The following is a 15427-nucleotide window of genomic DNA, read 5'->3' on the forward strand; positions in this document are numbered from 1 at the left end:
TAAATATATATATATATATATAAACTGCAGGTCCTGTCCTTCATCCTGCGGGACACAGAGATACCTTGAAAAATTCGCTTTTTTAACTATACATGATTTCATTTTCTTCTTCTACTTCTTTGTTTTCATAATTTATCATATAAGTCTTATAAAGGAAAATAATATTGTAATCAGCTTTAGATTGTCTCTGTATTATCTGTGGAGATGTCTTTGTTGACTCTGACCTCGACTTTTGATCCATCAAGTTCCATGAGATCAAAAGTGAATCATCAGTGTATCGTGTTTATCAAGTGTCTGTCTTCAGGGGAGGATTTTCTGCGGCTCCACATACCTGCAGCTCTGCCCGCACTCAAAGTGAAAGTAAAGTGAATTTGCAGCCTGACCACCAAACCATGCCCTGGAAGTTACACAATTAGAATACTGGTTTGTCTGGTCTTGTTTTTAAAGCCAAAGCGCATCTCATAGAAGTGATGAGGAGCTGATGTCGAAAGCAAGTGAAAGATGTCGGAAAGCACCTTAAAATCCTGGCCAGCAAAAAGCTTTCCTCTGAGCACAGTGGTGCCTTTATACTCAAGGCTTTGCTGATGTTTCTACAACCTCTGATATTTCAAATGGGAGGTTATGGAAGTGAGCAGGAGGAAAAAGAAAAAACATTTCCATAAATAAGCATATGAAGCAAAGCAGGATTAAAATAGGCGACTTGATAAGAGGCCTACAGAGTACCGACTTACCCCAGTGTGAACCCCCTCTCCCCTCATCCTCATCCTCCTCGTGGAAATCTGTCCTTAAGATTTGTTCTAAGTTGTCTAACGTCATGCTCTGATCCATTTCCGAGTAAGAGGAGTAATCCTGTGCTTTAGCAGGAGAGTCCTCTGCAGAACAGGCTGAAAAGAAAAGTTCCACATCTGCAAATCCAGCATCCGTGCCCCATTGTGGGTCTCCACTCACACACATCAGGTCGTCTGTTGTGTGTGTCGCCCCGTCAGCGACACACCGGACACAGAGGTGATCTTCCGGACAGGTGGCAGTGATGTTGTCTGCACAGGCCTCAACAGGTGAAGCATTTCCAGAGACACTGAAAGGCTCCATGTTCCCTCCAGTGGTCGTTATGCTGTCGGATGCAGAATCACAGAGGCCTTTCATTGAGTCAGCGGCTCCCTGTGTATCCAGTGTCAAGCTTGAGTCCATGTTCTCCAAGTTGTGCAAATCCAGCGTCCTGCAAGCAACACTTAGCTCCATTTTCACTTCCAACTTCGCATCAAGGCATCGTGCTTGTGTTTTCATGTGCTGCACAGCCACTAAGTGATAAAAGGAACTAGAACATCCCCTGCCGTCTGTCCCAGTGCTGCCTCCTCTATGTTCTCTAACCACTCCTTCTCCTCCCCTGAAATCCCCTTATCTATTCTTTCCTCATCCCTTGTTGGCTTCGGCAATTCTCTCCTCTACCAAACCCTCCTGCAGGTCTTGGATCTCAGCACAGGTGAAGTCCACGTCAGAGCTCCGTCCAGAGCCTGGACAGACAGAGACTCCCGAGGCTTTCGGATTGAAGGCTTGAGGCGTTTGTGTGCTCGGACACGTCTGAACACTTTTTAGTTGATGTTCAATGAGAGAAAGACTTTTGCATTCTTGATGTCATTGTTACTAAGACGTGAGGTGACATGCTCACACAAGGAGATATGATCAGTTTGCCTCCAGCTGTTTATTTGGCATTAATCATGTCTGATGGTATAAACGGCCGTTTGGCTCCGTCACCATTTTACTTTTCCTTTCACATTTACTTGTTTTCAGTCATGAACATATAAGACACCAATTCACATTCACCTGGGTGCCACCGGGAGTGACTCAATCTGTACTGTCTGCATCTACCAAATCTAGTGTTAGCAACCAGAACTGGTTTATCCAGAAATCACATGCCTCATAGCTCTAGCCAGTTTTCACCACGCTTCGTCTGACTTCCGCCAAACCACACCTGCACCACACAGTGAATAAAGGTGAGCTGCGACAATATCAAAATCCACAGTTCTTACGATTAACATGGTTTTCTGAAGGAATCCTACATTTCTCAACAGGTAAAATAAATAAACCTGCAGTAAAGGTTCTGTAAATTTAACAGAGAAATCACTGAAGGCCATTTCATGTTTGGTCATTTATTTTGGACAGTCAACACGTGTACAGACATCACACGAAGAGCATTTTTCACAAATCATCATAGTAATCACACAAAATAACTCAAAACAAGGACTCACATGATGTGCATGTGTATATTTACTTTAAATGAGGAACAACAGATTGTGAGTGTGATGTGAACGGAATAAGCTGCAGGTTAAAAACAAAACCCAGCTGAGTTGAAAATGGATCAAATAACAATCACTGAGGAGGCCAAGTCAAACGAGTGGCTTCAATTTGAACATGACGATTCTGTGCTCGGTATTTAGAAGACTTGGTTGACTGGTAAACTACATGTGATGAAATCTAACCATCGCTGTGTCGGGATTTAACTCTCTCTTCCTGCTTACTATGGATTCACAGAAACCAGGGACAATGAGAACCAGTGGACCCACAAACATAGCAAAATGGCTCCAATTAAAACCACAATCAACAGGTTTAACTTCCCCAAACACAGTCACGAGTTTTTATCTTTTCATCTTGTAAAAAGAGTTCACATGGGATTGTACCAGAACGGGCCTCAGGCACTGCACAGTTCCCCTGCCTGCACTTTAATTCACTTAAAATGAATGTGGCAATATTCCAGTTTTTTAAAATGTCAACAAAATCTCATGAAATTATCAAAATCAATCAAGATTCAATACATTTTATCCTTTATTACAAACGGGTATATTAACCCACAGTGTTGCACTGGGTGACATGTTCCTCTTATACTGTCATTTAGCACTGTAGGTTATTTTGAGTCAAACCTATAAACAATATTCCGCTGCAGTAAATACTCACTCGAGTAATTTATAGCTGAATAAAGAGTAATGTTCAGTAATAAACTACAATGCCCAGCTGTTGTAGGGAATTATATAGACGATTGTATTCATGACCTGCTTTTTTTTATATAGAGTTTTACATCTATAGTAGGAACGACTTGTAATTCAAGAATCAATATTCAAAATCTAAGTGCTTCTTTGAGCCGCTCACCAAACTTATATCCTTTGGTGAATTACAGAGACGTTGATGACACCGGGACGAGCTCTGATCTTCTAGGCTCCTCTTTAGCACAGTGAGTCTTCAGGTGGCGCCCTGCTCCTCTGTCACGTGACTGGAGCAGTAGTCCTGGATACCTGTCGGAGCAGAGGCGAGAGGAGCGTGAGGATGACGAAGGGCTAATACTGATGAAGATTTCCAAGGACACAGATATACCTCTGTAGTTCCATGAAATCAGTGTGCGTGAGTCCCGAGTGAGTAAGCTGCCTCATAAACCACATTTGAATCTTCACATTTAATCTCATGGTTCAAGTCGTTAGTAAAAGTTATACAAGTTCCATACAAAAATCTTTCTTCCCGTTTATTCGACTGGTTCCCGTTTTTTGACGAGAGAACTTCTTCTTTCATTACGTTTAATCTGGAATTGGCCATCAAGTAAACCATCCAGTCATCAAAAATGTGAGACTTCGTTGGAAGCTAAAGTATGTTTGTGCGTCTGTTTGTGCATCTTGACTTCCTGTCTGAGGATTCGATCAAAATCCACTATATGATGAAAGAGGCGGAAGAAATGGACATGGGAAACATGTGTGTGTGTGTGTGTGTGTGAGAGATCCTGAAAACACTCACTCTGCACAATGCTCTGTAAGACTTTGGCAGCAGGAGAGTCAGGTACTTCACTGAGGAACGATTTGCCCTCGTCGCAGCTCCGCGCTATCCTCGGGTCGAGAGGTACCTTTCCCAGCAGAGGTAGATTTAGATCCGCACACATTTGCTCAGCACCTCCACTTGTGGGGGGGAAGATTTGCGACGTGTTCTGCAAGAGACACGACACAGAACAATCAAAGTTAACGGATGTATCTTCAGATTCTAAAGAGACTTGATGACATCAGCACACCGAAATGCTCCCGTTAAAGGATTTGATCCGCTCTTCATTGTTATACAAATAATGAAAACAGGTGTTCAGGTGTTGTTTAAATGATCTAAACACTCTTTACAGCCTCCAAGCTATTTCCACATTCGGACTTCAAAGCACCTGAACACGTCAAAATCAGAGCATGACTTCACAACTCAGGAAGAGGAACCTTCCGAGGAGTAAGTGAATACACTGGTACTGGTTAGTGTATTCAGTTGGATTGCTCATGTGTGGAGCTGTTACATGCACCCTCCATTGACCTTGCATTTAGGACAGACGAAGCCGCTCATGTTCTCCACCACTCCGATGATGGGCAGCTTGACCTTCTGACAAAATCTGATCTCCTTCCGCACATCCTGCAACGACACCTCCTAGAGAGGGGGACAGAAGAGAGGAGGGTGATGGAGGGTGAGGGAGAGGAGGGATGCGATAGTAGAGATAAGCAGATGCTGCTAAACATGACTTTATGACCTATATCTACATACATTATACAAACTGTCCAAAGACTTTATGGCCTGGACTGTTTATGGTCTGAAATGTGTATGACCTGAAACTGTCAGACCCTTTAGACTCCCCAAAGGACTGAATGCATGTCTGCTCATCTCCAGAGGAAACATATGTAAATCAGTTGTCTGTGTTCGATTCCTCTCCCATCCTGCGCCAGTCCAGAAGGACTAAGGCTATCTCTCAGAACCGGTCTGGACTGGTTCTGAGAGATAGCCTTAGTCCTCCTATATAAGACCCTTGTATTTGACTGTTCTCTATCTTCACTGAGATCCTTGAGAACTCTTTTATATCAAGATATCAGAAGCTCTGTAAACAGACAGACCTCTTTCCACGGGTACTTCCCAGATCGGAACTGGTTAGTCGTGGTTCAGAGAGAGCAGAAGGAATGAGGAAGTGAGTCTACTGCTTTTTGACCAGCTTCTTTAAGCATCAGAAAAAGGTCGGGTTTGAACCAAGGGCAGAAGCAACAGCAAAAAACAGGGTAGATGGACGAGGTATTTCTATCTATTGAAAAATATATTGATATTGAATTTTTCTTCAGCCTGAACTCTTGTGACAGTTGGAAATTAGTTTTAATATATTCATGTTACAGGCTGTTTCGTGCAGGAGACGCAGATACAAAAGAATCGTGCTGTTGTTGGTGTGCACACCCTTAACAATAGGTTGGTAACGTAGAGAGAGACAGAGAGAGAGAGAGGACTGGTGGCACTGGTTGGGGAGGGAGGTGATTTCCAGTACAGACAAAATAAGATACCTGCCTACCACACAAACAACAGCTTTCCCTGTGTTGTGATTGATGGATATATTCTTCTTTAAATACCGACATTACAACTAAACCTAAGAAGTATTATAGTAGAATAATAAAATAGAAATACAATCATCAACCTTTACAAATCCACAAGAATTAAGACACATACAGACAATCTTTGAGTAAATGAATGGACACATAAATGTATCATGTTTAGTAGACAGGTTAAAACCTAATGCAGCTGTAGCTCACACTGTGAATTCCACTGTCGGATCTCATTTGTTGTCTGTTAATCTAATTATAGGTTTAAATTTCATTAGTCACACTAAAACCACCGTTTTAGCTCCAGGTGGTTGAGATTCATTCTGTTGGAAATCCAGTTAAAGAAGAAGATATCTGAGAAAGCACGTTCCTCTGAGACCTTTTTTGAGACCTGTTGGTATTCAACCCTGTTTTCATGTAACACAGTTCCCTCTCATGCACAACACAGCCTGAGTGACAGGTCCTCAGATAGTGAAAGAGAGAAGTGCCCCTCACAAGAACGAGCACAGCCAACGGAGCGAGGGAGGAAGAGGCGACGGGGGAGCGAGGGAGGGTGAGGCGGCGGGGGGGTGAGTAACGTCTGGTTTCCGCACTGTTTTTTCTTTCGTGTCTGTAATTCAGTATTTACTCCGAAGCCCCCAGTGTTCAACGAATGGAAAGTATTTATTTCATAAATAAACAGAATTAGGTCATGGAATGATTTATGAATAAATAATAATTAATAATTAAAAAGAAACTTCCCTTTACAGTTGATCAGTAAGTTTGAGCCTGTGTGAGTGCTGGTGTGTTTGAGTGTGTACCTGTGGTGTGGTGATGATGACGGCTCCATCGACGTGGGTGGAGCTGAGGTACTGGACTATAGACAGGTGCTCATCAGAGGTGCCGGGGGGTGTGTCCACGATGAGGTAATCCAACTCCCCCCAGTCGACGTCCCTCAAAAACTGCTTGATCATCCCTGATGGACACGGACACAGGTTACAGTGGAGCGACATGTTTAGAAACTCAAAGTAATTCACACACACACACAAACCATTCTTCTTGGGTCCTCTCCAGATCACAGCATCATCAGGGCTACTGAGCAGGAAGCCGATAGACATGACCGCCAGGTTGTCGTCCACATACTGAAACAAACACACACACACAGACACACACACATAGTATTTACAATGTACATAATAATTCTGAATCAAACACAAGCAGCCTGAATTGAATTGGTTGGACAAACTCACCACAGGAGACCAGCCTGAGCCGCTCTGGTGAACCTGTGCACAAAACAAGATTTACACACTCTGCACTGATTTGGGATTACTATAATTATTAATCCGATTTATTATTAACCTCCACTTACTTGTTCTCCCTCCAAGCCCATCATCCTTGGAATGGACGGACCACAGATATCTACGTCCAGCAGGGCGACCTATTAGAAACATAGGAGGAGAGAGAACAATCAGACTATAACTGCTGGGAGAACTTTACAGAAATCTATAATGTTATTCGAAACCCTTAGATGGAATATAGTTAAACTGTGTCTGCAGCGACCTCTAGTGGCACTGAGATGATTTGTAAATATTACCTCCTTGGCGCTGTCGCTGGCCAGAGCGTGGGCCAGGTGGGCGCTGAACGTGCTCTTCCCAACTCCTCCTTTCCCCGACAGAACCAGGATCTTGTGTTTGACCGTCGACATCTTCAATCCTATCTCTGCTATGGCTGAGGGACGGGAGGAAGGTGAGCTGGTTATTTTAATATCAGAGATGACCATGAGTCCCTCGGATTAAAATACACCACTAATCTGATATGTTAAACTGACTAACCACTAATATATATGACAAATAGCCATAATACAAAGAGGTGGTGAGTCTTACCGGGGTCTGGGGCCTTGGTGGCTCCTGAAGCGCACAGATTCTGGTTGGGGCAGCCCTCGCATGACGAAGCCTTTCCTGCTTGCTCACTTGATGTACCTGGGCAATCTGAAAGAAAAGAACAATAAACATAAAAGAGTATATTTATCAAAACATTCAAAAAACTATTCAGACACGCATGTAAAGAAAGCATTTGTAACTCATAGCGCCAGATTCATCCATTACTTCACATTCTTTCCTACTGGTGCGTGAATGTGTTTTTTCCAAGACATCTGGTGCAGCACTGGTTGCAAACCATTAGCAGGAGTTCGGTAATTTGTGACCTGTTGTGAGGAGTTTGAGAAGGTGTAGCTGTTGTGTTGATTGAGTTTGCAACCATTACATTATACTCTGCTACTATTTGCTATTGTCTCCAACTACAAATTTCTTTCTACAATGTGCAAAGTCCATTTTCATGTGGACCAATTATAAATCCGCGTGCAGCACTTTCTCTACTCTCTTGTTTGCAGACTGGGGGAGACTGGGATTGAACCGCTGACCCTCTGGTCAGTGGACCTCCTGAGGCCCAAAGGTATAGGGTCAAGTCTGAGGTTTAACTTCAAATGCACAAGTCACAAGTTAATTACAGTTCACAGATGAATGAGATGACTTTAACAACGCTGATTTAAAAGAGAAGCAACCAGATGACCTATGGATGAAATGTGCTGAGTCACAGAGAAACGTGCTCTTTCAACCACATGGACTCTGGACACTGACGGTTGTGTGACTCAGCAAATAAATTGTCCCTGTGACGTTTCATTACAAAAACACAATAATCCAGAACTGACAACTTCTCAAATGAGCAATTTATTCAACGGGTTTTGATCCATTGACGTTTATTGAAATACTGGCGTCACTGAACTTCATCATTCAACAAACGATGTATTATTAATTGTCTAAATGATACAGATCAGCCGGGCACTTCCGGGTGTGAGAATCATAACTGACATAAACCATCCGGGATCAAAAAGTAAACAAACATGAACATTTAGTTTGTGTTGTTGACAGAAATAGAGAGAGGTTTTAAAAACACAATCCCACAGAGAGAGAAGGTTTCAAACCGCTTCAACCTAAAGTGATTCAAACACGTTGGATGAGAAAAGCAGTGAACCATTTTAAATCTAGTTTACATTTAATATAAATGTAACTTTTAAGAAACTCACGTTCAGGAGCATTATCTGGTACGTCTGCCATCTTTACACCAGTGTCCTACCGTGAATGTCTTCCCCCTTCTATGGTTCCGGGTGCGCGCAGCACGAGACTCCCCGACAGGAGCCAAACCCCTGGAAACAATAATAGACTGTAAAATAAAAACAAACAATCATAACTCTGAGGAAAGTAACAGACGAATATCTGATGTTATTAGTTATTATAATGAATTGACTGTTTTTTTTGCGCCATATTGAATTGATTATTATAATAAATGTATGAATTACTGTGAGGCCTTTTGTTTTTGTTTGTTTGTGTGTTTTGTATATTATATGTATTTTTGGTGTTTTGGAGTTTATTTTTAAAAATATTAATAGAACATAACAAAAAATAAAATAAATGTGATATAACCCAAGTGCCACTTACAATAGTTATCCTTAAAATGGCCACATTGATGTATTAGCTTCTTGATATGTATTGAGATATTAGACTTAAATAAATTTACAGACACTATATGATAGATAGAACAAACTTGGGAAATTACTTGAGATGAAAAAGACTGTTGCCACTGGGGGACGCTGTTGATTCAGTTAAACCAGAAACAATCAGACACACACACACACACACACACACACACACACACACAAACACACAAACACACACACACACACACACACACACACACACACACACACATGCATACGTAGACGAGGTAACAGTTTGAAAATGAGGCTTTAATTAAACAAAACTACAACACATTTCATCAGTGACACTTGTGTGTTTGTGTGTGTGTGTGTGTTGAATATCGTATGATGTGGGTCCTCACAGGCCCCAGTTGTGTCTATTCAAACACTTTTACACTTTATGAACAAGCTGTTCTATTGGTTCTCTGCCACGTTAGGAGGATGTGATTGGTCAGAGGAGAATCATTTGTCCGGCTATGCAATCAGAGAACAAAAGAGAAGATTTATATGTGCATGTACGTGCATGCGTGTGTCTCCTGCGTGTACACCTGTTCTTTGTGTATGTGAGTAAAAATATCTGTCCCCACCGGAGGCATGTGCGTATGAGACTTTTTTTGTGTATACAAGTGTATCAAAGCAGCTGTGTGAGTGTGTGTCTGAGTGTGTATTTGTGTGTGTGTATTCTCCTCCCCCCACTGTTTGCCCTGTCAAGTGTGTGTAATGTGATATTTTCTTTGTGTCGGCAAATCCATCACTAACCGGCAATCCTATACTCACAAGAGCCATTAACGAACTTTATTCCCGCCCAGCACACCTTTCACATTCATGGTTGGTTGTTGAACGTCAGGTGACTGGAGGTAACACAGTGTATTAAAACTGGATTGTGTTATTTTTATGTGACTGGACACTGATACACGGCCTCAGATCATTAAACAAGAACACAGGTTGGTGAACATTTGCATGGGCTTGAGGGGGGGACAGACGGAAACAGACACAAAGACATCAGCAGAGTGAGCAGAGGCTGCAGGACAGAGAGGCAGAGAGAGAAGGTGTGAGGCGTCGTCAGGTGTGTAACTCACCCCTCCAGGCGACATGTAAAGGCTGAGCAGACACAAACAACAGTGCAGCCGGAGCCTGAGTCGTTTGAGATGTCCTTCCTCTTTCCCCTTTGCGATTCCTCCCCAGCCTCTCCAAACCCTTCAATGAGGAAAGCTTGAAGAAGGTTTGTGCTCTGAGTGTCAATCTGGTTCCGTCCTGAACTATGTGGCAGAAGATATTGACCGACAAGGCTGTAGCTAAAAACAAGTGATGTTTATTCTATCATTATTCCCAAAATCCAGCTGCTGTCGTTTTCGCCTACGAGGCAAGAACATCACTCGTCACACAAACACACACTCACACACACACACACACACACACTCACACACCCCTGCACATACTTACACACACACACAGAGCGTTCAGTTGACTAGATAGCCCAACATGAAGTCAGACACATCCTGTCCATTCAGCAAGTGGTCTACATACACACACACACACACACACACACAAACACACATATTAATGGTCTCAGGTCAGATTTTGGTCACATAGTTACTCAGCACAAAAGTTAAGCCTTGGCTGCACAAGCAATCATCACACTGGGAACAATGACACACACTCACACGGCAGCATTAACTCACACTTTTTCAACAAGGATTAACAGAAGGGGTTTTGTGTGTGTGTGTGTGTGTGTGTGTGTGTGTGTGTGTGTGCGTGTTGTCGTGTGGCAGCGCAGAGATACAGTCACACAACTGAAAAAGGAAGAGGGGGGAGTTAAGTCATTCATGGAAAAACGATGCGTGTGATCTGCTGCTAATGAGCTGCATGTGAAAATATGATGAACAGAAGGAAACAATGTGGATTTCATTAGATTCCATAAAGCGTTTACTCTCCTCTCCGCCTCCCATTAGTGGATCATAAGGAGAAAACGTAATGATATCAAAATAGAGAAAACATTTAAGCTGCTGTTGCATTTCAGAAATGTGGTGAAACGAATGCCCGCGTGTTTTAAAATCAGTTCTTGGCCTCGGTAACTCTCCTTTCATTTATACAGGCTTGGTTCAACCACCTGTCACTCAGGTATGTGGAGAAATTTCATCAAACGCATCAAATCAGAACATGTGGTGTCGATCTGAAAAGGGCAAATATGAACAATTTGATCTTGGTCTTACTGAAAGGCCTCGAAGTTAGAGACAGACGGACAGCATCTCACAAATTGTTCTTCTCTTGTCCTCAGTGTGGTTCTGGTTCCTCCCTCCTTATTCTTCATCACCGACCGTCTCAGACCCCCCCACCCTCTCTCCTCCCCCCTCTTTCCTCCCTCCTTTAGGAAATTCTCAGCTGTTGCGTGTCACATCGGGTCATCCCCTCAGAGACGGTTTTAACCCTTTCATTTTGTTGGCCTGCAGACCGGTGTCTGATCGCAAAGTGCGTATACAGAATGAGACACTTCAGCACTTGTGTTAATCCAAAAGAGAACAGGAGCAGTTCACGTGTCATTTTGTCTTTTTGCTTGAGGTTCTTTGTGCCCCAGAGAAACAGTAATGTTTGTTTTGTCCACACCTCACAAAAATGCAAAGTTACACACTTTCACAGGCATAAACACAGGCCATGCTAAATCCTTGCTCACCATCATAAATGCACAATTTGTACATGCATGCACTTTTATTCATGCTTGTGTGTGTGTTTGTGTGTGTGTGCGTGGACTCTCCCTGTGTATGGATGATAACACGTGCAAAATCTGTATTAATAAGCAAACTAGATCATAGTAAAGTCTCATCGCTTGGCCGCTGATGACAGGGAGAGAAACACAACTCGGTCTTTTCAATGCTCAATAAGAACTGAATAATGTAGAAATGTAGAGAATCACCAGTCCAATCTGAATCAAACGTCTCTTTTTCTGAGTCAGTTTATTTCTTTCACAGGTGAGATTTCCACAATGCAGGTGAATGGGTTCAGTTGCTTCAGGGCAACAACACGATTGGTTTGGTGTGTTTGTCGTTCAGCTGTTACGAAGCAGATTCCCGAGGGAATTCGCCTCAGACATCACAGAGCGTTCAACGTAAAAAGAAGACGAAGAAGAAAATTAAATACACATATTTCAGACTCTGTGTTGTAAAGGACTTGCATTTTTTTGTTTGCTAAAAGTTAATTAGGCACTGATTAATGTAAATTTATATATCTTTGATCATAGATACAAACACACACAGACACACACCCAAATACACACAAACACACCACACACACACAAACCCACACGCAAGTGGAAAAGGAATTTCAGACGCTTCACACAGTTATTCTGGTCAGGCGGCAGCCAAAGGAATCTCAGCCATCAACTCTATCTTTGTGCCTCTGTGACCCAGCCTCCATTTCACCAACTCACATCTGGCCTACTGACTAATTAAGAAGCCCCCCCCCTTCCCCATTACAGAGTTTCTTATCTTCATTCCAGAGCGTGTTCTTTCATTTTGAGAGAATTATTTCTTTATTTCACATTTTGCTTCTCCTCAAAATGCTTTTCCCCACGGTTCTGTGATATTCTGTTGCTGCACTTCACTTGGAGTCCCTCTCCTCGAGTCCCTCTCTCAGGAAACGTATGATCTCTCTCTGCTCCCTTTCTGAGAAATTACAAATACCCCCGAGGATACAATAAGCTAATTAATTAAAACATTACTGCCTCATTGTGATACACAGCAAGTGAACATTTACAATATTTCTTACTGTCTCTTACTGGTTAACCCTCAATGTTCCCAGTTAAGTCAAAACCATCTGGTGCAGACAAGACAACAAGATATCAGCAAATCGTAAGTGGTGTTTTCCAGAAGCACCAACTTTCATGTTGTGTTATAGTGGGGGGACAGTTTGTTTGTGTGAACATGAGATGGTTGAGGGTGTGGGGATAACACCCCTACTTGGTCCCTTGATGAGCGACAACCCATTCTAGACTCAAGTGCAGGGATGCATACACACACACACACACACACACAATCTGGAGGGGTCAGGGGTCATGAGAGGGGAGAGGTTATGTGTTGGCTGATGAGACCTCTCAGCTGTTCTGACTCGCTGCCTGAACAGAATCACCCCAGAATAACTATTGTTATCTGTGTGTGTGTGTGTGTGTGTGTGTGTGTGTGTGTGTGTCTGAACTCAACAGTTGGGGTCAGTTGTGACGACAATGAAAATATCTTGTGTGTGTGTATGTGTGTGTGTGTGTGTTTTCTCACATCTATGTTTATGGAAAGGAAGGAAGATAATCTGGGCTCGCAGTGTGAGATGGAAATGTTTCACTCTGCATCTCGTGCACACGTACTTGTGGATTTAAACACTGAAGACCTGCGCCTCATTTCCTGCCATTGAAACGTACCATGCAATATCTGCTGTGGAGTGACTATTAATAAACATGATCACAAACAGGAGCTGGTATTTGTGGGGCTAAATAAAGAATGTATTCATCTCATTATAAATGTATTATTGACACTTCTCCAAACCTTAACTTCTCTGTGTAGGAGCATCTCACGTTTGAATCAATAATGGACAGATTCATTTTAGCTGTGAATGTTTATTCAAGGCAACAGAAGTAATTTCATCTTAAACCAAATGTATAGAGGTTTTCATAAACTACAAAACAGTAAAAAAAAAGAATACACTGATCACAATAACAATACTATGTATGCACAGACGCTTGGATCTGGATCTGTGTGTGTTTTTTCTGTGTTCACCTGTGTTTGTGAGTTCATCAGCTCGGAGGGAAAGTGCTCACACACACCAGACGGCTGCCTACATCATAAATCCTTAATGGAGGCTTTCTTATCAGTCTCCTTCTTGTGCCAGTAGTCATTTCCTTGTTGGCTCTGCCCTCCTGGTTTATATGTGAGTTCTTCGGAAAAGGACCAACCCCTGATATTGTCGTGCTCATGACTTAAATCTCCCAGTCTCTCCCAGTTACTTTACTTTTTCTATGTACCCCCAGCATGCCACATTTCCTGCTTTGGCCACATGTTTAAGCAAATGAATGAAAATATGGCAATGCAAATGCAATGGAAAGTAGCTTGCGTTTGTGTATGTGATGTTTTATCTCTACACAAACACACACACACACACACACACACACACAAACACACACACACACAAACACACACACACACGCAGTCTGAGGTAGAGAAGGATTGGTGGAAGCAAAAGTGTTGAGCTTCCTTCTCTTTGCTCTCTCTCTCTCTCTCTCTCTCTCTCTCTCTCTCTCTCTCTCTCTCTCTCCCCCTCTGGCTGTTGATGCAAACAAGTAACTTTCCTGTCAACTCAATTCCAGTTAAACAAGACAACCGTAGATTAAACTTTCTTTCTGGATCTGACCCAGGATCCTCCCTAAACTCCCTTCAGGGCCATTGTTCCTCTTTTCGTCTAACCACCAAAACTGGAAGTGGACGCAAATATTGTGAGTTGTCACTGTAGTATCTATGACCCGCTGTAAGTTTTTGACTCACAAACCATGTTGCCACAGCAGATCCTCCATACGCTTCGTGCATGCTTGTGTTGATCAAAAATCTTTTGATAATGGCATTTAAAATGTTTTGAATTTGATTTAATATGTGGATTCCTCACAGTTACAGTTGAAAACATGTTTAAAACGTCCCAACACCAGCAGTGGAGAGGAAAGCCGGGAGGATAGTAGTGAAGCAAACATTTTCACCGCCAGCATTGTTCCATAATCACATCTTACTCACTATCTCTCTGTGTAATTGTCGGTATCTGGTTAACAGCGCTCCTGTTCACCACTTCGCTCTATCTCATGTCTTTGCCTTGTTTTTTTTTCTCCCTGTGTTGTTCAATCTGCCTCCTGCCGATTGGCCTCGGCCACAGGCCTCGAGCGGACACACATTCACGCTGTGAGAAACAGGAACAGGGGAGGTGGGGGGTGCTTCCTGTCTGTAGATCTGTGCGTGTGTGTTGTTGTGTGTGTGTGTATGTTTCTGGCTGTCGTCCATGCGGTACAAACACTGGAGGCAGATGAAAGAGGCAGCGCAGCCGCCCCGCTCGTCTGTTAAATCAGTTTGAAAACTTTGGAAACTCCAGAGAAATAAAGACAGTGAATCGTCTTCAACGTGAAAAATATATAGAATAACACCATGATGACCTCAGGTGACAAAATACACTGTCCTCCTTAACACCTTGTGGTTTCCATCTATAGGTCCACAACAATAGCAGGTAACTGATATGTGTTGACAGTGATGTGCAGGATAGTGTTTGTGTGTATTTGTGTGAGTGGGTCTATAGTGTTTGCTTTGTGTTTACCTGTGAGCCCGATACCTGACACTTGACACCTGGCAGAGAGGTTAAACCTGTTCCCACCTCTCCTTTGTGCATGAAAGAGCATTTTGGGCGAGAAGTGGTGGCAGGAGGGGGACACCAGTGGCCTGCAGGAGCTGAGGATGATGGGATTGATTTGTGTTTAAACAGGCACAGGCTGTGGGCCGTTCGTGTGTGTGTGGTTATGCGGGGCAATGCGATGTTGAAACGAATA

At 42.8% G+C, this 15427-nt stretch overlaps 1 protein-coding gene across 1 annotated transcript; it reads right to left on the reverse strand.

Annotated features, from left to right (window-relative positions):
• Positions 1–2131: 2131 nt before the first annotated feature.
• Positions 2132–8554, reverse strand: nubp1 (nucleotide binding protein 1 (MinD homolog, E. coli)). Its single transcript, XM_062408588.1, has 10 exons — positions 8419–8554; positions 7220–7324; positions 6931–7064; positions 6706–6774; positions 6587–6619; positions 6388–6478; positions 6158–6312; positions 4321–4431; positions 3775–3961; positions 2132–3284 (listed from the first exon to the last, which is right to left on the reverse strand). Exons 1-10 carry the CDS (start codon positions 8447–8449, stop codon positions 3232–3234), a joined length of 969 nt encoding a protein of 322 aa, XP_062264572.1. The 5' UTR covers positions 8450–8554; the 3' UTR covers positions 2132–3231.
• Between the last annotated feature and the right edge of the window lie 6873 nt (positions 8555–15427).

Source organism: Platichthys flesus, chromosome 16 (assembly GCF_949316205.1).
Source record: "Platichthys flesus chromosome 16, fPlaFle2.1, whole genome shotgun sequence".
NCBI lineage: Eukaryota > Metazoa > Chordata > Actinopteri > Pleuronectiformes > Pleuronectidae > Platichthys > Platichthys flesus.

Coding starts and splice junctions, on each gene's coding strand:
- nubp1 (XM_062408588.1), bottom strand. CDS start 8,449: ATGGCAGACGTACCAGATAATGCTCCTGAAC. Junction 6,775..6,930: donor CCAGCGACAGCGCCAAGGAG/GTAATATTTACA, acceptor TGTTTCTAATAG/GTCGCCCTGCTGGACGTAGA. Junction 4,432..6,157: donor TCATCATCACCACACCACAG/GTACACACTCAA, acceptor CCCCCTCTCTAG/GAGGTGTCGTTGCAGGATGT.